The sequence below is a fragment of the Megalopta genalis genome, chromosome 1 (genome assembly GCF_051020955.1).
Source record: "Megalopta genalis isolate 19385.01 chromosome 1, iyMegGena1_principal, whole genome shotgun sequence".
Taxonomy (NCBI): Eukaryota; Metazoa; Arthropoda; class Insecta; order Hymenoptera; family Halictidae; genus Megalopta; species Megalopta genalis.
The window spans coordinates 25796014-25819066 of NC_135013.1; the positions used below are offsets into that span (position 1 = coordinate 25796014).

At 33.9% G+C, this 23053-nt stretch overlaps 5 protein-coding genes across 16 annotated transcripts; 2 read left to right on the forward strand and 3 right to left on the reverse strand.

Annotated features, from left to right (window-relative positions):
* Positions 1-44: 44 nt before the first annotated feature.
* Positions 45-9215, reverse strand: LOC117221104 (tudor domain-containing protein 5). Of its 8 annotated transcripts, none has more exons than XM_076524302.1 (11): positions 8727-9215; positions 8517-8622; positions 7053-8386; positions 6778-6980; positions 6568-6706; positions 6265-6486; positions 5674-5775; positions 1190-2984; positions 926-1118; positions 616-787; positions 45-446 (listed from the first exon to the last, which is right to left on the reverse strand). In XM_076524302.1, the coding sequence occupies exons 3-11, from the start codon at positions 8322-8324 to the stop codon at positions 387-389; spliced, it is 4158 nt and encodes a 1385-aa protein (XP_076380417.1). In that variant the 5' UTR covers positions 8325-8386; positions 8517-8622; positions 8727-9215; the 3' UTR covers positions 45-386. The 8 variants fall into 8 exon arrangements, with proteins under 8 accessions (XP_076380417.1, XP_076380415.1, XP_076380430.1 ...); XM_076524300.1 differs by having other exon boundaries at positions 7053-8420; XM_076524315.1 differs by lacking the exon at positions 8727-9215 and having other exon boundaries at positions 7053-8095; positions 8255-8420; positions 8517-8720.
* A 354-nt stretch (positions 9216-9569) lies between these two features.
* On the forward strand, positions 9570-13343 carry Agpat1 (1-Acylglycerol-3-phosphate O-acyltransferase 1). 2 transcript variants are annotated; one of them, XM_033471917.2, is made up of 5 exons: positions 9655-9858; positions 9994-10132; positions 10974-11289; positions 11376-11541; positions 11608-13343. In XM_033471917.2, exons 1-5 carry the CDS (start codon positions 9804-9806, stop codon positions 11775-11777), a joined length of 846 nt encoding a protein of 281 aa, XP_033327808.1. In that variant the 5' UTR covers positions 9655-9803; the 3' UTR covers positions 11778-13343. The 2 variants fall into 2 exon arrangements, with proteins under 2 accessions (XP_033327816.1, XP_033327808.1); XM_033471925.2 differs by lacking the exon at positions 9994-10132 and having other exon boundaries at positions 9570-9858.
* A 515-nt stretch (positions 13344-13858) lies between these two features.
* On the reverse strand, positions 13859-15740 carry LOC117220664 (calcyclin-binding protein). Its single transcript, XM_033470878.2, has 2 exons — positions 15293-15740; positions 13859-15054 (listed from the first exon to the last, which is right to left on the reverse strand). The coding sequence occupies exons 1-2, from the start codon at positions 15311-15313 to the stop codon at positions 14383-14385; spliced, it is 693 nt and encodes a 230-aa protein (XP_033326769.1). The 5' UTR covers positions 15314-15740; the 3' UTR covers positions 13859-14382.
* Positions 15741-16006: 266 nt separating this feature from the next.
* Positions 16007-17686, forward strand: LOC117220676 (uncharacterized). Its single transcript, XM_033470886.2, has 2 exons — positions 16007-16276; positions 16614-17686. Exons 1-2 carry the CDS (start codon positions 16144-16146, stop codon positions 17030-17032), a joined length of 552 nt encoding a protein of 183 aa, XP_033326777.1. The 5' UTR covers positions 16007-16143; the 3' UTR covers positions 17033-17686.
* Positions 17205-19577, reverse strand: Sin1 (SAPK-interacting protein 1). Of its 4 annotated transcripts, none has more exons than XM_033470846.2 (7): positions 19434-19577; positions 19241-19328; positions 19011-19151; positions 18661-18932; positions 18416-18585; positions 17715-18325; positions 17205-17643 (listed from the first exon to the last, which is right to left on the reverse strand). In XM_033470846.2, the coding sequence occupies exons 2-7, from the start codon at positions 19311-19313 to the stop codon at positions 17468-17470; spliced, it is 1443 nt and encodes a 480-aa protein (XP_033326737.2). In that variant the 5' UTR covers positions 19314-19328; positions 19434-19577; the 3' UTR covers positions 17205-17467. The 4 variants fall into 4 exon arrangements, with proteins under 4 accessions (XP_033326737.2, XP_033326748.2, XP_033326757.2 ...); XM_033470857.2 differs by lacking the exon at positions 19434-19577 and having other exon boundaries at positions 17715-17956; positions 18029-18325; positions 19241-19427; XM_033470866.2 differs by lacking the exon at positions 19434-19577 and having other exon boundaries at positions 19011-19083; positions 19241-19427.
* Positions 19578-23053: the final 3476 nt, after the last annotated feature.

A 23053-nucleotide genomic window follows, 5' to 3' on the forward strand; every position in this document is an offset into this window, starting at 1 on the left:
CTTCTTTGCTTAATTGGTAAAGGATAAGAAAGAAAAATACGACGTCGAGATACTCGATTTAATACTTATATACGAATACATTATAGTAGAATATCTTATACACGTAATAGAATGAATCTGTTATCATATGCACATTGTGTGTAATAATTATTCAACAAAATTTGTTCTAAATAGAAATAAAAATTACCGGGATAATTTCCAAATTAAGCTTAACAAGTTTTCATTTCATGAGGTAGAAGTGTTATATTATTAAAAAATTAAAAAAACTGTATGTTTAAATTGTACCCCCATACAATAACAAATAGTCCACTGGCAACGTAAAGATATCATCAATAACTAACGTAGTCTTACTTGCATTAATCGTAGAAAAGTATAAAACGGATACTTCATAGTCGTCCTGTGTTTTCGATGTGATACTTGAATTTCCCGTATTCACACATTATTACCTAAACAGTGTAATATATTATAACGTTGTAAAATATTCGGAGAATACCATATGCAGGGTGTTCGATCACAAGTCACAAATATTTCATAGGTTTACATAATCATCTATTAAAATGTTAGACACGTAAGTCGGACACCCTATATGAATATTAAGGGTATTATTATATTTACCCAAATGTCGTGCATAATCCCGGTCTCAAATTTTTTATGGATAAGAAGATCGCTTAAGTCTCGTGCAGAAATAATTTTTAGTATCTTCAACAATTTCAATGCTGATTTTAACGGTATTAAATGAAGATTATCCCTACTGTTCAGAACATCTTTACTTTGCTGTGTCAAACTACTAAAACAAACAAATAGAATCTTTGTAGTCTTCCGAAAATATACAATGAAAATAATTTCTATTAATATATTATTATTAGTAAAAACAAGCCATGAAGTATCTTTTAAGAGTTTTTGATTAAATTAATTTGTTATTTACCCGTTTGTATCTACAAATTTTATCGAGCACTGAGTTTTGTCAATTTCCATGAATGGTACATGAATATCTAGGATTCGTACAACATCATACAAGTAGGAAATGTTCTTATGCTCAGTAAATGATATAAATTCGTGTACTATTAGCCACCCGTCATTCTGGTAATGAATTGTATGTATTTGACACCTTCGGGTTTCTAAATGAAAAAAAATCACAAAAGTAACATACACCACTTATTTGCTAGCTTATGGTTATAGAAATACTTACCAATTAATTTCATATATAGCTTACAACAACCTAATGATGCATCTATTGGCAATGAATAGTCGGTGCTGTTCTGCAATTGATTCCTATTCCATGTTGCTTTTATATCTCTGTTTTTCATGGTCTGTGAATATATTTTATCGCCGTCATCAGACTGCACAGATTTGTCTACAAGCGACGTGGACCATATTTTTGCAGATTCACTGTATTGATTTACATGTGCTATTGTTTGTGCCAACGGAGATAATCTATCCATGGTATGCGAAGTAGATGGTCGCGTTAGGTATCCCTCGTCAACGTTTTTATTGTCTCGAACGAAAGGCGAGAAACTATTACTTGTTAACCACGACGTATTCATACGACTGTTACCATAATTTAGAGTATGATCAATGCAACTAGCTACTGATGAAATGGGGCGTCTTAAAATATCCTCCTCTTGCTTCGGTTTGTGTTCTTGTGAACAACTTCTGAGGTACGATGGTGTATAGATATCATAATATTCAGAAGAATATGTATTGTTACTCTCTGTTCTTTGGATTGTTGAAGGATCATTTGTAGTAATTCCCATATTGTTGATATCATTAGGCCACGTGTAATTAGTGGGCAGATATTTTAAGTTAGTATTGATATTATCTGCAGTGCTCACAGTGCAAGTAGGAAAATACTTTTGGTAATCAAATGAATATTCAGCAGAATTTCTTTTTGAATTACCGAGATTACTATTTAGGATAGCAGTACCATTTTCTTCGAAAGTCGTAAAATTATGTTTGACAACTGGTTCCTGAGTACTGTTTGAAATAAACAAGTCAACGCTGTTTAAACATTCTTTTTGCGATGTTTGCATCTGATTTATTATAGCAGCCTTGAAGGGATTAGTTTCTTTTAAGGGTATGTTGAAGTTCGTAGGCTTTTCTAATGTTTCCGGTAAGGCAATGTTTGCACCGTTCATTAATTTATTCTGATTTTTCAAATTTATTTCCAAAGCAACCTTTTCAAATCCTGGTGGTGCATTCTTATTTATAGATTTATTTGGAAACAATTGACTTGTATGTAAATTACTGCCTTCAGCCATAGCAATATCTGAGTAGAATGAATTTAATTTGGTAAGGGAATGTTGTAGGATATCAGTGTAACTATTGAGATTCGAATTATCATTTACCAAATCACGAGAAAGATTGCCAACATTTTGTACATCGTTAGTAGCAAATGTACATGGATTTGTAACATTTACATTTTCTAAATTTGTTGACATTGAGTTACTATTGACGTTGAGACGTGAAAAAGTTTCCGTTAGATCTAAAATATTTTTATTTTTCACTGAACTGTCACCTGTTCCTGAATTAGTTACAACTCTGCTAAAGAGTATCTCAAATATTGCGCTTATTTGAACTTGCAGCTTCACGTTTTCGTTCCACAACTGCAATAGCTTTCCAGGCGCTACTTTAATCTCATCCTGATTGCAGATCAGTTCATCGTTCAAAAACGGATTTAAGTTCCTTTTTGTTTGAATAAATTGTGGAAATGAGGGAATTTTAACTTGAGCTTGATCTTGTAAATTGCTTTCCAAAGTTGTTAACTTATCAGTTTCTTCAGATAATTCCTGTTTTAAAGGAACCTCGAAATACTTGCTTTCTAAAGTTCTTTGTGGAGTTATCAAACAAGTGCTGCTAGATGTTTCTTCTACTTTAATGTCGACAGAATCAGGCGAACCAGTTTCCTTCTCATAGCATTGCTCGGGTGAAAACAGTAAATTGTCTTCCACATATAGCAATAAATTATGCATATCAACTTTGTCTCCCTATATAAAAAGAAATGAAAATAATCAAATTCTACAATGATCAAATACTTTAAAGTATAATATTCATCTATTTAATAATATAAATACATTAGTTTGGGAAAAATGATCACTTTATGAGATCATTGCATAGTTTGTAAAGACATTGAAATAAAGTAAATGTACACGGTTGATTTTCTTATAAAAATTATTTATTGCCTGAATGTGAAGTATAGTACATATATGTTAAGTGATAACATAAAGGATGTATCTTTCCCAAAAACTCAAAACTTCAATTATACTATTACATAAAAGAAATAGATATTTATAATTCCAAAATTTCAGTTTCACTTTGATATCAAAACATCAAATAACTGAACAATAACATTCTAAGATTAAGCATATATTACAAATATAAGATTATTATGTAAGATTATAAGATTATATTATATAAGACATTAAATTTATGAAAAATACTGTAGTCGTGAATAAATCGTGTAAGAACTAAAATTAGGGTGTTTAAAACATAAAAAAAAGAAAATTAATTTAAAAATATATTATTATTAATTTATTATTAAAATTAAGTAATTATTATTAAAGTTAATAACTTTAAAAACATCTTTCAGTCTACTATGAATGTATTTTAGGCTATTAGTATTTATCCATCGATTTCATTTCTTTGTTTTGACTTTGCCTTCTTCAATAGTTCTTTTAATGTTCTTGATCTTCCTTGCAACTCGCCAGATTTTACTCTGCTAGTTAAGTTCACATTATTTTCAGAACATATTGTAGACACCGAAGTCGAAATAGACTTGCCATGTTGATTAAGTAAATTTTCAAATTTTTTATTTGAATATTCTTTATTGTCTATGCTACTATTTTCCATATTGTTTTCGTTTGTATCTTTAATCGAATCTGGATTATTAATTTCTTCTATTGTTAGTTGTGTATTGTTGTATTCCAGTGTCTTTCCAACATTTCCATTTAATGGAGAATCAGTTTTGAAGAAATGATGAAGATCCGAAAGTCCCACGTGTACGTCCCATTTTTCTTCATCGGATTCTAAATCAACATCATTGAGAATCGGTACAGTAGATACATCTGTCGGTAGATCAAACGTCAATGATTTGCTTATTGGTATTAATTCTGTTGATATTTTATCTGATTTATTCTCTATTAATTTTACTACTTGTAATGTGGATTCCTGTGGTGATTCTTTTCCAACATTTGACTGTCTTGTTAAATTACATTCTTCCGTGTCAGGTGATTGAACTAATAATAATTTTTCAGCCAATCCCGATGTTTCCGAAGATACTGATTCTTTAGACGACTCACTTCTGCTTATAGATGTCGTTTCCAATGACGTTAAAGATGCCGAAGACTCGAGTTCTTCGGAAAATTCATTACTATTGGTAGCACTATGAATACAAGACTTTGATGTATCTAAATCTATGTTTTCTGTCTCAGCAGAATTAAGTTCATCATTATTAAGGTCATCAGTATTAAGTTCACTGTCATGATTACTGGAATTTTCTTCACTGAGGTCATCTGAATCCAGTATCGAAGAATAACTCGATTCCTGTTGCTTTGTCATCAATATTTCTATCAATTCGCGTTTAATAGTACGTGGTTTCATGCATACGTAGTAACTGTCCATCTGAGATGTATTATTGCTGTCAGACTCAATTTTTAAGTTTTCATCATAAACGTTTCTTTCATTATTTTCGTTTTCCGGATGAGTGGAATCATTGTTAACTATGCTATCGTTTTCCTGTACAGACATGTTGGATGATGCTTCATTTATACTTTTCGATGAAATTGTTGAGGACTCAAAAATTTCCGCAGGTGAATCCTTTTCTATTAGACGGTTTAAAATATTTTTAGGTATAGCTATAGTTTTCCCTGTTGCATTTCTATGCGCGCGTTTCTGTATATTTCTTAATACAAGTGGAGAAGGATCCTCCATTTTATTGATATTTCCATTAGGCAACCAGCGTATGTCTTCGTCTCGTTCAGCAAAATGAACACTATTTTGAACTGCTTTCAAAAAATAAGTTTCTGCCAGCGATATTTTTTCTCGTTTTTCCGATATAGACTTATAAGTGTTTTCTGGAGTTTTCTGTTTTATTATATGACCTTCTTGTCCCACATTTTCCTCAGCGATAGACCAATCCATGTATTTAAACTCACGCTGTCCATTGCACATATCTGTATAACCGCCTGGGTTTATTATGTTTAATTCCTCTTCAGGATCTTGTACATCGAAACGGTAAGCATATGTTTTGGGTATACTGCTATAATTTCTTAAAATATCATCTTGCTCGTTTGATAATTGGCAAATCTTTTTCTCTTTGGTAAATTGCAAAGGCGAGACGTCATCATATTCATTGTTATCAATATTATTACCAAGAGATTCATTATTTAATTCTGGTTTTTCCTTTTTACTTAATTGTGAGTCACAATTTAAAGATTGATTCACTATAACGTTATCGTTACATTCTTTAGAATTACTATTAGAAGATCTAGTACGCAGTTTGAGATTCATGACTTTTTCGTATAAACATTGTAGTTTATGTGACGATTTTGTTTCACATTTTATTGGTTCTACCGCTTCGGAAGATTGAAATGTTTTAGATTTTTCAGATTTTTGCTTTCTATACGTTTGACATTTTAAATAGTAACGAAATGGAAAATTTTGCGTTTTCATACAAACCATTTTTCCATGCTCTGCTAGTTTTTGCTCCACTAGCCAATCATTGATGTGTATATCTTCATCTCCTAATGTGTCGGTTAATGTTACAATCATTGAATTATCCTAAATAAAAAAAAAGGTCAATATTAAGGAACATAGCTTGCAAAAACAGAAAAATCTATAAGTCAAAAATTCTAAAAGCAGTTTGTAGACTGCTTCGCAGGATCGCGGCACGAAGTACAGAATCACGAAAAGCGAGCGGACGCTTCACGACACGTTCGTTGATTAAACGCGAACCGCGTATAGCAACGATTATGTGTAAATTACGAGCTCTGGGAAGCACGAGAGCAAGCCTTGTTTTGCTGATCCGAGGGAGAGAACAAAGTGAGACCGTCGGCCGTTCTCGGACAGCGAGGCGAATGTCTGAAGTCTGAATGCATTATCGGCTTGAAGAACCCGTAATAAAATAAGATCTGTAAATCCGAGAAAATGTAATTCCAAATAAAACTCTTATTCCACACGAATCACCAAAACTCGTTACAGTAATCTAAATAATAATTTAAAAGTAATAAGTGAGTTTTGTTTCGAATGTATTGAAAATTCTGATTTTACCATTTCATTAGTCGATGCTATTCTTGCAACCAAAGGTATGTCTGATGTTTTTATAGCAAAATGATGAGTAGCACTGTGTGTCCATTTTATTCCTTTGTATGGCCTTGTATTCAATAAACCACAAGGAATAGCTTGTGCTGGTAGAACAGAAAATATTCTATGCAAATAATACACTTCAATTGGTTGATATGTTTTTAGTGTTCCATAATCGTAAAACATTACCTGTAATAAATAATTATCAGTCAGAATATGTTGTCACATTGAATTCGCTCAACGTAATTTCTATTACTTTCATGAACCTACTGTAACTTGCAAATCCGGTTTTACCGCCTTTATTATACCTCTGTGCCATATTCCGTTATATATGCATGCACAATTTAAGCCTTTTTCTAATACAACAGGTGGTATAATATAATCTTCATGTTTAGCAACATAAAAATGACTACAAAAAAAATGAACATTTACTATTTGAACATACTCTACATTGTAAGACTTCATTTTAATTATACATACTTCAAATCATTCATAAATTTTTTAAATGCTTTTTGTTTTTTACGAAGCTGTATCCAAAAGAATGATGGAGTGAATACTTCTACAACAACAACTTCTATGTAAGGATTTTCAATTCTTACTAGGTCAGCAACATCTATATGACCTACACTTTCTCCAATAGTTACTATACCCTCTGGTATCAATTGATTACATGTATTAGGTGTCTGAAAGTTCACAAATATATTACATATTGTTAAAATTTATAAATATCAAAGTTTAGAGAAAATGTTATGTACCAAAGTTGTTGGAAGAGCTTCATTTTCTTCATCTAATAGATAAATCTGATGTAATTCCGCAAGATTTATAGTTTTCTGTTTCTTCTTTGGATTAATCAAAGGTACTTGTTTTTTACTATAATAGAGCATGAAGTCTCCAACCTCATCAATTTGTACACAATGAAAGATTTCTGGCAAGTATGATGCAAATTCTCTAACGCTACTGAAACCAAGTTCAGTATAACTTAGGCTTACTTTATATTCTTCTAAATATTTTTCTGGAAGCTCAGCACACCAAATGCCATCAGGATTATTTTGAATAAGTTTCTCCAAACGAAATTTGATTCTACTATTTATAAGATCCTCAGTATGTTTATTTTCAAGATAAGTTTCTTTCTCTACTCTATCGTAATTATTATCTTCTGTATAGATTTCAACATTATCATTGTAATTATATGTATTATACGAATTACTTTCGTTGGTTTCTGCTCTTAGGGTAACATCATTGTATCCATCATTTATGGTGTTGCTTTTAGATTTATACTGTGTTGCATTCACAGATTCCTTTATAAAGTTAGATGTAGTTTTACTCTTTGCAGGTAATTTTTTAGAAGTAGATTCATTTGCAGGAGGCAAAAATTTTAAATCATCTTCTACATAGTCTAGCAAATCATCTGAATCTTCTTCTCCACTTGCAATCATTATTGGCATTTTGGAACTAAAATTTTGTGATTTACTTTGAACTGGAAATATTTTATTATTTGATACAGAAATTTTATGCGATAACACAAGTAATTGTTCTTCCATCTCACTCATTGTTATGTTTGTATACGGCATAGAAATTTGTACTTTTTGAAGTATAAAATCCTTATTGATGCCATCTGGATGTTCATTAACGATATCAATTATCATGCTTAATATCTCAGATGGTATATGTATCTTAGGAGACAACGTTCTTGGATAATAATGACTTGGTTTATACGTTCTTCTTCCAATTGGTGCCTTTTGATCTTTTTGACCAGTCACTAGCTTGTCAACATGTTTGGACTTATTAGTTGCGATACCTTTTAAAAAAAGTGTATTTTGGCTGTACTCTATTTTAATTGATTTTGACATACTGTGTATAAAATCCATTAAGGAAACATATCCCAACTTTTTCCAAGGTATTTCTTCACCTTCCATGTCATAATAGTCCTTGCATAATTGAGGTAGTGTACACCCACCTTTTTGGGACAATAATAACGCTAATATCGTAGTTTGCGTACTCTCATGTTCCTGGGAAATCACTTGCATAATGGAATTTGTTTTTGTATGTTCCAACTTGAATTATGTCTTCCAACTAATCCACGTGATAGCTAAAGCACGCCCAGTTCAAATTTTAGCACGTAACTTTGACAAAAAATATATGAATTTTAATATTTGCTTTGACATTTAAATAATATAGTATCGTGTCGGACTCTAAAAGTTGAAACTTCAATGACGTACCGAAATCTGTTGTTAACAATCGCCAATTAACACTGACTCGCCTACAATATTACGCAATTTATATGAATTACGAACGTGCTCTGTATCACTTACACTCTTTCAACAACTGAAATAATATACAGAATTGGATTGTACTGGCATAAATATCATAATATCTACAAAAGCACCATGAGGGCAGGATTAGTGATGTCGTGTGCAAAGCAAACTAACCTTACTCTAAACCAACCATACCACAGACTTCTTGTAGAAGTTACTAACTAAGCAGAATTTGAATTTCATTATGTCCCTGCTTATTTGCCGCGCAAAGTATCGAACTACAATCTACGATGCGATATTAATTCGATATATGAAATTACTGGAAGTAAATATTTAAATTTAAATTTACTCTTTGAGCTGTGTCAAATAATTCATTAGAAAATCGATTATAAAAATTATACTTCTCAGTAAAGACAAAATTTGTGCAGAGATCGATATAAAGTACGTATTCTCGCACGAATGAATTTGCGATATACATTCCAGTCCTTGATCGAATTATAATCTTATCAAGGTTATTGTGTATTTCGAATGTGCGAAATATTGAAAATTAATAATATGGCGTGATAAGTTAAAAAACTGAAATAACAATACTGCAGAACTAGTTACTTAGATCAAGTAAAAAGAGAATTACGTGCACAGGAAAGAAGAGGAATAATGATCGAATGGTTTTATATTCATCCTACTTTTTCAGATCATATTTGAACGCAAGCAATCGTGCTAATGGTCATGATATAGACATCGTCGAACTAAAAATACTATCTTCGTTGTCAAGTGAGATGGAAGCAAATGAGCCTTAAGGCCAGTTATCAAAGTATTTGCTCGGTTTGTGTTTGATAACTATCAAGTATTAACTAACTAACTAATCATAATTATACATGAACTCTTATTATTTCAATTATTAATTGTAATGTATAATTAAATAATTTGTATATCAATGAAAAACAGTCTTTGTCAGCCAAATGTCAAGAAGCGGGTATGGAAGTGTGAGGGACAAAGAGAATGAAGGAGCGAGGGAGAAAGGCAGAGAGAGAGAGAGAGAGAGAGAGAGAGAGGGATGAGAGGGGTCCGAAGCGATAGGGAACACCCTTGATCCCAACACGAGAACAAACTTTGTGTGCCCGTATGCGCCTGTGGCAGTGTGCGCAGAGTACATTTCAAAGTGTATGTTATTCGACTCTGACGAAGTCGCGCGAACGGATCGGCAACGTTATAAGACGGTGAACCAGCACTCAGCAGTCCATCAGTCCATGGATGACAGTCGAGGGTCTTCCTCAATCCGTGACAGCGTGCGAAGCCTTACGATATCGTAAGATCGTGCAAAATCACTTTGTTCGCGTTGTGTGTTATTGAAAAAATCTTCTTTAGTGTAGTATCCGCCCTCTATCGCCATAAAAGATGGCACCGTCATGCATTGAGGTGATCCTTGTTGGTTTCATTCTAGTCTTACCATTTCTCTACGAGATGAACAGAACCTTTCGTTACTATTTCAAGTTCCTCCTCTATTACGGATATGTGATGGTTAATTCGATCACGTTGCTCCCACTCATGGTGTTACGTCCACGGAACGTAAAGAACTTTGTGTTAGTAATTTACTAACAAATTTTATAAACGCTACTATCTTCGTTTGTTATTTTTCTGCCGTTGTGTGTTCGTATTCTTTATTTATTGACATTCTTGTTCCCTTGTTATTCTGCCTGGAAAGATAATGTAGCAGCGAGCAAATTTATTGAACGATGGTGATATGTATAGTGTCCAGCAGCAGTTCCGATACAGTGGTGCTGATGGTGGTGGTAACGGTAGTGGTGGCGGTGGCGGTGGTTGTTTGAATAGCTTTAACCATTTACCCTAAGAACTTTACGTAGGCGTTGTTCAAGTTATTAATCAAAACAAATTTGAGAAATATTCCTTTCGAAATGAAATTCTATTGATTTCGATGATAGTGATTTCACAAATGTGCGGATCTTGATTCTATTTATCAATCTTCGAAGGCGGGCAAGAGTTTTAAAGATACGATACCGATGTGATAATTAGAAGAAAAATGTTAACCTATTTATATTAACATTACAATTATTATAATTTTGTCGATTGATTGAATAGTAGATGCATATGTGCCGGCGATAGTGAATATTCTTCTTTTTCAAATTGGCGGTGTATTTCGCGCGACATTTCAATTTAACAGTGACACGTCTGTTCATTTTTATACAGAATCTGCTTCGTCTTATAATTTAAACCGTATTTTTAACTGTACACCGTTACCAAGTACACTTAATTATGTAGTCAAGAAAAATGAAAATTCCCTAAATTTAGAAATAATCTATCATTCTTCAATAAATTTGTTGTTTATACAAATAGTGTACTTTTTATCGTATCAACGAATTACATGCTATTTTTTTAAAAAGTTTATATGCAATTTATTTTTAGATTAGCATCGTCTGTATGTTCCTGTCTTACTAATTTCTTGGGAGTACGTTGGGAACTCAGAGGAAGAGAGCATTTAGAACAAGATAGAGCATGTATAATAGTATCAAATCATCAGAGTTCTTTGGATATAATGGGACTGTTTCAAATATGGCCAGTAATGGTGAAATGTACAGTTATAGCAAAAAAGGAGCTTTTTTATGCATGGCCATTCGGTTTAGCTGCTTGGCTTTGTGGCTTGATATTTATAGATAGAATGAACTCTGAGAAAGCCCGTATGGTCATGAATACTGCCACAAGCCACATCAAAGATAACAAGGTAATTTAGTGGAAAAAGTGTATTGCAAAAATGAACAGAAAACCTCAAACGATATTCATATGTATTTCCATGCATCATCTGCATAGATTAAGTTATGGATTTTCCCTGAAGGCACCAGGTATAATACTGGTGAAATTCATCCTTTTAAGAAGGGTGCTTTTCACGTTGCCATTTCTTCTCAGTTACCTATATTGCCAGTTGTGTTTTCATCTTATTACTTTTTATCCTCGAAAGAGAAAAGGTTCGACTCAGGTAAGTCACAAATTTATATGTATCTAAATACAAATATTAAAATAAAATTTTACTTATCTTTCAAAGGTCGAGTTATTATAACGACGTTACCACCGATATCTACAGAAGGTTTAAGTACAGACCATATTGAGCATTTAATTCAGAAAACGCAAAGCGCTATGACGGATGTTTTTCAAACAACAAGTCGTGAAGTGCAACTTTCCAATACTTCTTACAATGAAGCTGTGGCATCTTAGAATGAAACTATCATTCCATGGCAATTTGAGTAACAGTGCTATCATTTGAAACTCAATGGTAACTGAGTCTCATCTTGGAAACCAAAGACTATTTTTCTATGCTCTAAGTTCTCTTAAAAGATTACAATTTTGCTTTTATATTGTTATCAAGTATTCATTGCATATTGAAAATATATGCAAGGATTACTTGGGTGAACTTTGTATAGCAATTGCTTCCCTATTCTCATACTCATAACTGGTTTATATTTTTACTCCATTTATATACATATATACATGCGTGTTCCATAACTAGTTTATATTTTTATTCCATTTATAAATGAGTTTCCAAAACTGGTTTCATTTAAGTTACATTTTTCTTGATTGTTAGTTTAATTCTTTAAATTTTACTAGATCGAAATACGATAACGGCATGTAAATCGCAATGAAGCTTATTTATACGAATTATGCGAATTTTATACACATACAAATATAATGTTATAATTTTTTCTTTCAAGTGAGTAACCTGTAAAATGAAGCCACAGAACAATTTTTATATATTTTTAGGAACTTTTATAATTTCTAGAAACTAACGGAAATCTGAATTTTACCTTCGAATTGTATATACCATTAATCTACACATATTTTACAAACATTTAAATATTAATATGTACGCATAGGTAGCATTTATAAGTTTAGAGAAAAAGAATTTGCAAGCAGTAAATGATGCAGCTAATTCTTTTTCTTCGTAGCCATAATTATTTCAGTATTTTATGTAAAACGTATTTGTTTGTAATATTTTATACATGTTCATACATCTATTACATGCTTCCACTCACTAATGCACAGGAGAATCTTAAACTAATAAGTCCTGCTTAAACAGGAAATTTGAAATGTGAGTGTATTCATTCAAGTACTACACATTCATAGGAATACTTTCTTTTCAAAAATTTGTATTATGTTAATGCTATGCAAATTTTTATCATACAAATTAGCAGTGCAACATTGAAAAAATTTTGTCATGAATTACTGCATCAGTACAATTCACACGCTGTGATAAAGGTTTTGTGTTACATTAGATACGCTTTTAATTGTGATTACATTATCATGACATTTCCGTATTTAATAAGTAATTAAATTAAATGTAATAAACAATTCTGATAAGTATTATTGGTAATAGAACTAATTAAGTTGTAATAGACTTTCGTGATTTCAAATTAAAACTGTTACTGCAAGAATTGTTTATAGTCCAATAAAGATTGGGGGGTACTATTATTATTAACAAAAATGTAGCATAAATCCAATGAAGATATTATTTAGACACATTCAAAACTAAATAAATAAAACATTTATTTGCCTTAAAATATAAGGTCCATATGCCAGAAGTACATTAGTCACTGCAAGTATAGTTTAAATAAGGAACCACGTATTTTTAATGCATATTCATTTGTTAAGCAAATTCATGTATGTATAAGTTTTAAGTGCCATATATATAATTATACAATAAATTTCTCTTTACATTTCATTTGTATGACCGCATCTGTTATCATGCAATATAAGTTAAAAAATATACATATAACAAATTCTGTATTTTAATTCTAAATCAAACATACCTTGTGTACATGTGTAACAGTAAAAAACTATGCTAATATTCCCAAGTTTACCCCTTTCATAATGAAAAATGCATAAATTCATTGTGTGGACATGGTAATAATTTTAAATCTTACTCTTATTAAAAGTTAATATGCAATTTTATAAATATTTCGAAAATTTAAACCTAATTAATGATGAAACAAATCTGAAAATGTAGTCGCAAAATAAGATATTTCATAATAAAATAATCACAATATATTTTATTTTAAAACTCGTTAAATTATTATCTTATATTGAGTTAATTTTTGAAAAATGTTTCATTGTTATACATCAGGGATACATATCAAGGATAGGTAAAAGGAGAAATAAGAAATTAAGAATTAGAATTGAGAAATCTTCATTGTGCGACCACTGTGAAATTGTATCATTGTTGGGTAGTTGTATGTTATGAGAAATAGTACAATTCAATCATAGTGACCTATGTTCAAAATGGAAAAAATCAGACTGTGCAGTTTGTTTTGTGCATTCTTTATTGTAAGCAGTACACTACAATGTAGTTTATATACTATGAATGGAGAACCAAAAAGTCATTACATAGTCTAGAAATGTAAGACTTCTTTTCTTTCTAAATTCTTTAGATACAGCAATGTCTATAGAAAATTTGTTCACTATGTTATAATTAGTCTAATTAAGGATAAACAAATATCAGTCAATTAATGTCTCTTACACAAATTAGTAAATATTCCTCTTTACTGTAATATTTAGAATACACAAAAACGAAATAAAATTGTATCAAAATAATGTATGTGCATGGAAATTTTAGGTCTAGATTTATTCTGTACATTAACACATTGGGGATGGCTTTTAGAACTCGTACTGAGCCTAATATATAAGAAAAATTGTAAATTAAACTTTAAGAATTGATACCATCATAATGCAAATTTTTTATTTGCATTTTAGATCTACTGCCTATTCTAATTGGACTATTCCATCTCCAAAGCATTAATATCTGGCAAATTATGGTCTTAGAGTATGTTTAGTCACAAAATTGAAGATCTGACAGACCAGGAGCTGTTTTCTGCATACTCTCCGTCCAGGCTTTGGCTATTGTTCTTTTCACATCATCATCTCCTTCATGATACATTGTTTTCATTAAGTTCATTATTTTTGATCCAGTGTCACTTTCATCATCCATATCAGGAAGTGACGATTTTGATGTTTTTATCCTCTTTTCTATTCCTGTCACGTGTGACCATGTTTTCATTTCTTTCTTAATAACAGAAACAATAACCATATCTTTCTTTACTTTGAAACAACTCTTGGTTGGTTCTATCTCTTCGCATAGATTATTAATTGTTAAAACATAATTTTTATTATCTAATCCAAGAACATGCAGATCCAAAGATTTCTCGGTAAAATTGCATACAACAGATTCCTTAGGCAACTGTTGTACATTCTCCAAAGTAACATATAACTTTACTGATGTGTCCGTTTGATCCCAACCATAATTATTTAATTTAACTTCATAAAATTTCTGAGTAGTATTGACTGTTGCATCGGAGGATTTTATAGGTGCACTTTTCTCATCTTCTTGTAACTTCTTCAAGTCTGTTTGTAACTTTCGAATCTCAACACTAATTACATCTTTAACTTTCTGTCGACTTGCTTGCTGAAGCAATTTGTCTAATTCTTCTATATCCAATTTAACCTGTAACAAGAAAAGAGGACTATTGTATTTTTCATAGCGTTAGCTGCTATTTAAAAAAATAAAATAAACCGACATTCATATTTTCAAAAATTTACTAAAAAAGCTATGAATATTCAAAAAGTCCATAAATACGTATATTGTTTAAAAAATTCTAGAATGTTTTTTTTAACAAAGGAAGCTGTTTTTATTACCATAACGAAACGAAAAAATTTCATAAACGTGAAAAAATTTTCCATACCTCGTCAGCTTTAGTAGACATAGTTTTCCAAAAATTGACCAACAAGTATAATTTAAACAAATCCAACAGCACAGAGAAAAATTAAATGTTTCTCAGGTTTACTGTAGTATAATTTATGATAGAATTTACGTTTTTATATAGTTCGCGTACTCTTAGTACTGCACTCTCAATTACTATCAATCCTTCGACGTTTTGGTCAAGCACTGACTCAAACAGAATGCACTTTGCGAGATTGTACGACACCCCAGTACTGTTAGAAATTTCTGGAGTGTTCAATAACAATCTCTAATGATCTTTGGAAACATTCGTATTCGCTCTTAACACATGTAATTATTACATTTAAAAAAAACGAGTATTTTATTAAATAATTTTATATATTTTTCTTTATAATTCAATATTTCGCATTAATACACGAAATGTCGCAGCGTGTATAAAATACGTAAATTCAAATGCTTGCATTCACAATAATGTAGCACATACATGTGTAGATTTTTTCCTCCAGCTCTGTTCATGAAATGAATAGAGAAATAGAAATTTAGAATAGAGAAATTTAGATAAATGAAATTGTTTAACATTACTTACTATTATTTTCTATTTGTAATTAATATTTGATTATTTAACGAAACAAAAACGTTAAAAAATAATTGTGGTGTAATCTAGCGGTAAACTATTGTACTGATTAATTTCGACGTTTTGGCACAGATGGCAGCAAACTGAGTTTTTTAAATGGCGGAATTTGGATGCAGTTAGTTTGAATTGTGATTGTTTTGTTTTCAAAGTACAAAATAACGAACGTTTACTGTTGATGCAAGCTACGTGTATAAGAAGATTACGTTGAAATATTTATCAAAATGGAGAACTGCAGCCTACATTGTGATAGTGATGCATCGCATTTGGAAATACCGTTGAATAGTGACAGAGTAATTCACAAACGTCGATCTTCTGTATTTCAAAGTCGTATAGTTGATTTTGACCAATGTGAAGGTTAGGTACAATCCAACATATTTATAGTTTCTATTGTTTAAGTTTTAAAGATAAAAAAATGTCTTTAAATTGTGTATTAAAATAGGATCGTAGTGTTTAACAAAAAATTTATTAATTTCTTGCTAACTTTTCTAAGCTTTTGAAATAATTTTACTTTCTTTTCTTGAAAGCTGGGAACGATTATGTTACTCCTTAGAGCTAGTATATACCTGTGCCAGGAAATAGTCCTGATTCCCGATCAAATAAGATTAGGACTGAGATTCGAACTCGGGTTTTTCGATTGCTTTGCTCAATGAAGCCATTTCGGCCTCCCTAACCTAAAATATAAAATTTACAGAAAATCAGAACTCTATGGACAATGATGACATGAAACACTATGCATCAAAAACATTACAAGAAGACGATTTCGATTTTGAACAATATATACATAACCTTAAAAATGAGAGAAAGCAATGGATAACTATGTTGAAACAAAGGAAATCGGAACGGAAAAGATTGTTGAACCAGAAATTGCGATTAGAAAGCCAAAGGCAACCTTTTGATCTAACTGTTTTAACAGATTCTGAAAGAGCGTTCGTTTTGGCCCGCCCAAATTATCAGAATATTTACGAAAACAATAAAAAGTTACGAGAAAAAACAGTAAAACTATCAATTCTAAACCAAATGGTTTACAGAGTAAATCAGAAATTTATTTCGAGAATGGAGGTAGGACTTCGTAAAATAACAGAAAAGATTATTGAGAAGACAAAATCATGACACACACCATATTATTATAGCAAACACACGCGCGCGCGCGCACACACACACACACACACAGACATACGTATATCGCGATTACTATAAGAAAATTAAATATTTATATATAGACTTCCTATTTTTATAAGAGTAAAATAAATATATTTGTTCATGTGTGACAGAAGGAACAAAATTGTTTTGAGTTTGTACAGAATTAATATATTTTTCATATATTGATATAGATTTGAATGAATTACAGAATAATGTAAAAACATTATTTACTTCGTAGATATTTGAAACAAATATTCTTTCTTTGATCAAATAAATTTATGGCATTACCATGAAACTGATAATGATATATTTGTGTTGAAGCAAATTTGTGTTTATATCTTGATCACATTGAAATGATTAATGTTTTAAATAATTTAAAATGGAACAGAGAAACCAGTAGAGTTGTCATCTGTGCAAATGAAAACTTTTGCGCCGAGCTGTTTTTCTCTCTTTTTGTGCCAAGTATTCTTTTCTTGATGTACTACTGTGTAATTCAAGTATATGATTTATTTTTCTGACTATCTCCTCGCCAGTTATCGAATCTGCCTCGAATTCGTGATTTTTGAATTGTCCAGATGACACTATTCAAAGATATTTACTTGTTAATAAAGTTCAATTATCAAATTTGTTATATAAAATATCGAAAACACACCTAAGATATTTTCGGAAGTAGAAGAATGCGGCGTATAAACTAACGTAAAAATAGTCTTTGATCCCTTTGTTTCTGTAATTTCACACCAGGCAATATTGTCTATTTGGTAGCTAACTGCGCGTTGCCTGTTCCAAAATCGCCCAGCACCTTTGCCAGTTATTATTGGATTGATTTCAATTTTTTCACCTGAGATTCCCAGGCAGATTTCAGTCTTTGTTCTGACTTTATTGATTATGTATACCCTGCGCGAAGGAAGCGAAAGAATTAATTGTAAAATGCTATTGAAGATCAACGATACATATAAAATAAGATGCCTGTATGATTGGTATAATGGAGCTTCCATGGCAGTGGTGTGTCCTTCCATTTTTGCCAAGTCCTCTGCAACTTCTTGTTGTTCTTTATTCTGTCTCTCTATAAAGCTTTCTTCGTCTTTCGTTTCCACACGAGTGATCATGTTGTGTCTCGCTCGATCACTTGGTTTCATTTCCGTAAGGCCAAGTGCCGTAAATTCAAATTTTGAAATGGTTTCTCTCGGGTCTAGGCACGGTAAATCCCAATCAACTTCGCCGTCATCTTCAGTGAAATACAAGCCGTATCTTGTGATGTCTTCTCTGGAAACAATACATGATATCAAAATGTTTACGGAGGGCAAATTGTAGGAGCTTAATAGATAGAGATAATTGTACGAGAAAGACTCGCACTTTAAAGGATGGTCAGGATGTTCGTTCGAGTATTTGTAACAAATTAATCCAATGAACTCCAATACTTTTGCGGTAGCAACTACGATTACTTGTAAAGGATACATTCTGTGCTCTTTCGGTAGCATACACATAAAAATCCTGTACTTTCTGATAGGGATATCAACTTGTGCCTGTGTACAAAGCGCATTTAAACAAGAATATTTGCGTACTATGATTACAACTTCATACGATACATTCATACGTACACTACCATCGAATTTAGCATATTCCATAAATGGATTTTGCGGTAAGTTTGGACATTTCTCCAGTTGTTCTGATAAAAGAGATTGCCTTTTACTAATTTGCCCAGTCTTTTTACGAAAGTCTTTTCTCTGAAATAACTCTGATTGTTGGGTAAGAGATATCGCGGGGTTATTCTCCCACTTTATATTTACTTTGGCAGCTTTTTTTCTTTCAAGATCCATTTTCTCTAGTCTTTTAGCAGTATTAGACCGTTCTCTATGACTATACTCCATGTCTATTGCAACATAAACATTATATCAATATCTCTGTATCATAAACAAAGAATGACAACTTTTTGAAAGAAAAAGTTTACCCATCTGTACGTCGTAAGACTCGCCGAGGCCATCTAGATCTTCGTCGTCGCTTTCTTCCATGCCAGGATAACACTGCAACGTGCCATTCGATTTTAATTGTTTAGGGATATCCTCCCCGACCATTACTATCTCGCACTGGCCTTAAATCGTATCGTACAAAGTTTGTAACAAACGTATGAGCTTCGCATTCAAAATCGTTGACATGTAGTAACCTTAACAAGATGAGTACCTGTGTTGTCTGTCAATAAAAAGCTATCGCGGATGTGTGACAGGAGCCAGTGGTCATTATCGTAAAACGCCATTTTCTCCTCAGATTCCTTTACACCATAAAAAATTATTTTCAAAATGTTGTGTCTACTACCGTTTAAAGTTTAAATTTCAAACCATGGATCTAAAGGACGGAGCCCAAAGTGTATACATACATTGATGCGGTAGATGAGTTATGCGCGGGGCAGGGGCAAACAATGCCGCCATATTGATAGATAAAATACGTACGTAGCGCACTCTACAGTCGTTCGGCTTTTCTACACGATATCGGTGTGGCAGATTCTCTAGAACCTTTACGCCTAATTTTGCCATAATTAATGTTTTTAGGCGATCCTGCAGCGTACATGTGGCGCCTCTTTTGGAGAATAAAAGTTTAAATGTAATAGATAATGAATATTTTGGGGTGTAGAAATGTTCAGGAGACTCTCTTGTATTTATACCATATAAAAAAAAGGTTTATTTATTTTTGTATATATAGAGAACGAATGTTTCTTGCCGTTGTTGCCGTAAGATACAATGTAAAGTCTGGCAAGAATCAATTGCTGTTTGGCCAATAGTAGCGCCTCTCGTGACAAAAACAGGAAGCTCCGTTCAGGGTACGTACAGCGCCAGTTATCCCGGTGGCAAAACGCTCAAACTGTTAGCCAAAACCGACTGTCGGCATCATTTGGCTGCCGGTTTGAGCGTTTTGTCACTTACTGATTGGCGCTGTACGGACCCTGAACGGAGCTTCCTGTTTTTGTCACGAGAGGCGCTAATATTGGCCAAACAGCAATTGATTCTTGCCAGACTTTACATTGTATCTTACGGCAACAACGGCAAGAAACATTCGTTCTCCATATATACAATAATAAATAAACTTTTTTTTTATATGATATAAATACAGGAGTGTCTCCTGAACATTTCTACACCCCAAGATATTCATTATCTATTAAATGTCTCTGAAAAGAGAGAGATCCAAATATATGTTATCCGTAATATTATCATAGTTTTTTGAAGATTTTGTAAAGAATTTGAAATCGATATCAGGATCAAATGTTTAGTTTCAGGAAAATATGGGCGTTTAGAGGGGACATGAGAAGACGAAGAAGATGACGAATTAGACAAAAGGACTTTCCAAGTACCTGGTGTTCCAGTATTCGGAAACGTGAACTAAAAAGCCGAGACCGGCGATACCTCGTATTCAACGGGATACTTGCTAACTACAATGACCACCGCTTTAGTTCCCTTTCTGTGGAACGCCATAGTCTCACCGGAAGTCACAAAAGTATCACACTTGGATATTAAAGCAGCAGAATTATGTAAAGATTTACCCTATGTTTTTGGCTTATTTATGTCAAGCTGCCTAAACGAAATTTATTGAACTGAAAATGCAGAATATAAAAGACACGATAGATATTTTATACATATATTTATACATATTATATATAACATATACTATATACATACTGTATATATTAACATAGACCCACGACTTTGTTTTATTCTTTTCAGCTTCTGTTACCGTTTTCACTCTCTTCCGCGGATCTTAACGCAAAATAAAAATTTAAATAAATAAAATAATAAATATATAAATATATATAATATATATGAATAAATTTTAATAAATAAAAGTCAATTGTCTATATTAATAACTTCGTTACGTTGAAACTACTACAACAGCATTATTAACCCTTTGCGCTTGAGTGGCGACTCCGAGGCGCTGTTAAAAATTATTATGTCAGGTCTCAAAATAATTTTATTAATCAAATTTGTTTATATTTAAAGAGCTGTTGAAAACGTAACTGTTGCACGTGTCACAATATTTAATTTCATAAAATGCACTGGATCATATAAAATGGAAAAACCGTGGGTCGGAAAAGCTATGTTAAATTTTGCGTTAATTCCGTTTCGAGTGCAAAGGGTTCAATTCTCCTTACCTCTTCATAATTTGATTTTTCAGCTACACATTTTTCCCACGAACACACGAAGATCGCGGTCCAACGATAACTACAACTTTACACCGCGAAGTGTAGTCAAGATGTACATATAATAACGCTGATTATCCTCCCCGTCGTCGTCCCCAGGCAGAGTTTACTATTCAGTAGCGTCCAGCGTTTCGCTATTCATTAGGCGTTTGCAGATAACGAAACTGTATTTGTCTCTCCGCCGTTCGCATTTAAACTTGCCGGACGTACCGGAAGCGTCCGCGTTCGCGCGAACGCCGCAAAGACTGCGTACAAGGCAGATTATGTTTTTCATTCCCGATCCGTTTTGGACGGTCTCCACGGTCGCATCCGCGCTACGGAATTAATATGTCGGGCGTCCGCGTTCGGGTGCCATTTCATTTGTCCCACGGCGACCCCAGGTTGCCGGCTGCATACAGACTGCATGCATATTACGCGGACTCTCGCATGCGCTTCCAACGTTCATTTGGATCGGAGCTTCCCAATTTTATGAAATTCCGGGACACTCCGGCGTCGACGGTCTCGACGGTTCCGACGGTCCGTCCCGGTTCCAACGGCTAAAGAGCAACGCTCGGGGACCGCTGTTTCCCAATAAAAATGCACACGGACGAGAACACGGATCCAGCGGACCGGTGCACACCCGCGAACTTTCGACACGTGTGTCCGGCATCCATCGAGCGGGCCTCGCCGTCGCGACGGCGACGCAAGTACCAAAGTAATACGGAAGAACCCGTCGTTGCGTCGCGACGAAAAGCGCGTCGAGACGCGGCGGAACTCTCTCTCGCCGTCGTTCCCGACTTTCGCCACCCCAACTAAACTACGACGCGCACCGTAATAACCGGGTTATAGCACAAAGCCGACAATTAACCGACCAGTCAGCCACCGCCGTTCGTCATCCGCCGCGTCGCGTCGCCGCGGCGTTCAAAGTATCGCGGACATTTCGCATCGTCGAGAAATTCCTCGCTCGCAGGAGCCGACTGCTCGGCGACCGTGCGAACAACGGTTCAGCCAGCGATCGTCTCAGAAAAGGGGGGAAACAATTTCGGAACTCGATTCGAACGCGCGAGCAAGATTGCTGCAACGATTTCGAGGACTTTCCGGAGGGGGTGGGAGGGGTTTGCGAATTTTACGCGTCGTATGATCGTTCCCGGGTTAGTCGAACCGATTCGACGAAGCTCGAGGTTTTTCCGTGGCTGGCTAATGTCGGGCGAGACGAGCCTCGCGGAGGGCTAGAGAGGAGCCGCGAACCTGTGAACTGCATTCCGGTGGGGTGGAGGGTGGAATGTTTCGCGCGCGCAACGGGGATGTAACGGCAGAAAAGAACCGGGCTCCCGGTTCAACGGGTGCTGAAAGGTGTCGGAAGTCCAGGAACGAAGTATGGAACAAGGTAAAAGGCAGCGCGTTTTAGAATTTCCTTTCGAAGACGGCGGGCGTGAGCGGAGAATGGAAAAAATACAAGCTCGCGCGCGATAGAGAGGGGGAGAGAGAAAGGGCTGAGAAAGGCGGCTGCCTGAGAAGGAGATCCCGGGACATGTCGCATTGAAGGAAACGTGCCGAAACGGAGCGAAAAACCGTGCTTAGACTCGGCGGCAAGAGTCGAAGGGAACAACGAGCTCTGGTGCACGATGCATGACGTATGCCACGCTGCAGGGATATCGCGTACATCGATCGTGTCGCATGCAGGGTGCATCGATGCACAGCTCCGAATTCTGATGTCACAATGTTCCCGGTTACACACAGTGCTAACGATTTCCCGCGACGAGGATTTCTGGTCGATTAACGCTATATCTACCGAGCGCCATTTAGACGTCTTACCGTTTTTATTGTAA

Coding starts and splice junctions, on each gene's coding strand:
- LOC117221104 (XM_076524302.1), bottom strand. CDS start 8,324: ATGCAAGTGATTTCCCAGGAACATGAGAGTACGCAAACTACGATATTA. Junction 2,985..5,673: donor TAGCAGAGCATGGAAAAATG/GTTTGTATGAAA, acceptor CTTTTTATATAG/GGAGACAAAGTTGATATGCA. Junction 1,119..1,189: donor GCTATATATGAAATTAATTG/GTAAGTATTTCT, acceptor TTTTTCATTTAG/AAACCCGAAGGTGTCAAATA.
- LOC117220676 (XM_033470886.2), top strand. CDS start 16,144: ATGGAGAACTGCAGCCTACATTGTGATAGTGATGCATCGCATTTGGAA. Junction 16,277..16,613: donor TGATTTTGACCAATGTGAAG/GTTAGGTACAAT, acceptor TAAAATTTACAG/AAAATCAGAACTCTATGGAC.
- Sin1 (XM_033470846.2), bottom strand. CDS start 19,313: ATGGCGTTTTACGATAATGACCACTGGCTCCTGTCACACATCCGCGAT. Junction 19,152..19,240: donor TTTATTGACAGACAACACAG/GTACTCATCTTG, acceptor ATACGATTTAAG/GCCAGTGCGAGATAGTAATG. Junction 18,933..19,010: donor GTCTTACGACGTACAGATGG/GTAAACTTTTTC, acceptor ATGTTGCAATAG/ACATGGAGTATAGTCATAGA.
- LOC117220664 (XM_033470878.2), bottom strand. CDS start 15,313: ATGTCTACTAAAGCTGACGAG. Junction 15,055..15,292: donor TGTCTACTAAAGCTGACGAG/GTATGGAAAATT, acceptor TTCTTGTTACAG/GTTAAATTGGATATAGAAGA.
- Agpat1 (XM_033471917.2), top strand. CDS start 9,804: ATGACAGTCGAGGGTCTTCCTCAATCCGTGACAGCGTGCGAAGCCTTA. Junction 10,133..10,973: donor CGGAACGTAAAGAACTTTGT/GTTAGTAATTTA, acceptor ATTTATTTTTAG/ATTAGCATCGTCTGTATGTT. Junction 11,542..11,607: donor AGAGAAAAGGTTCGACTCAG/GTAAGTCACAAA, acceptor TATCTTTCAAAG/GTCGAGTTATTATAACGACG.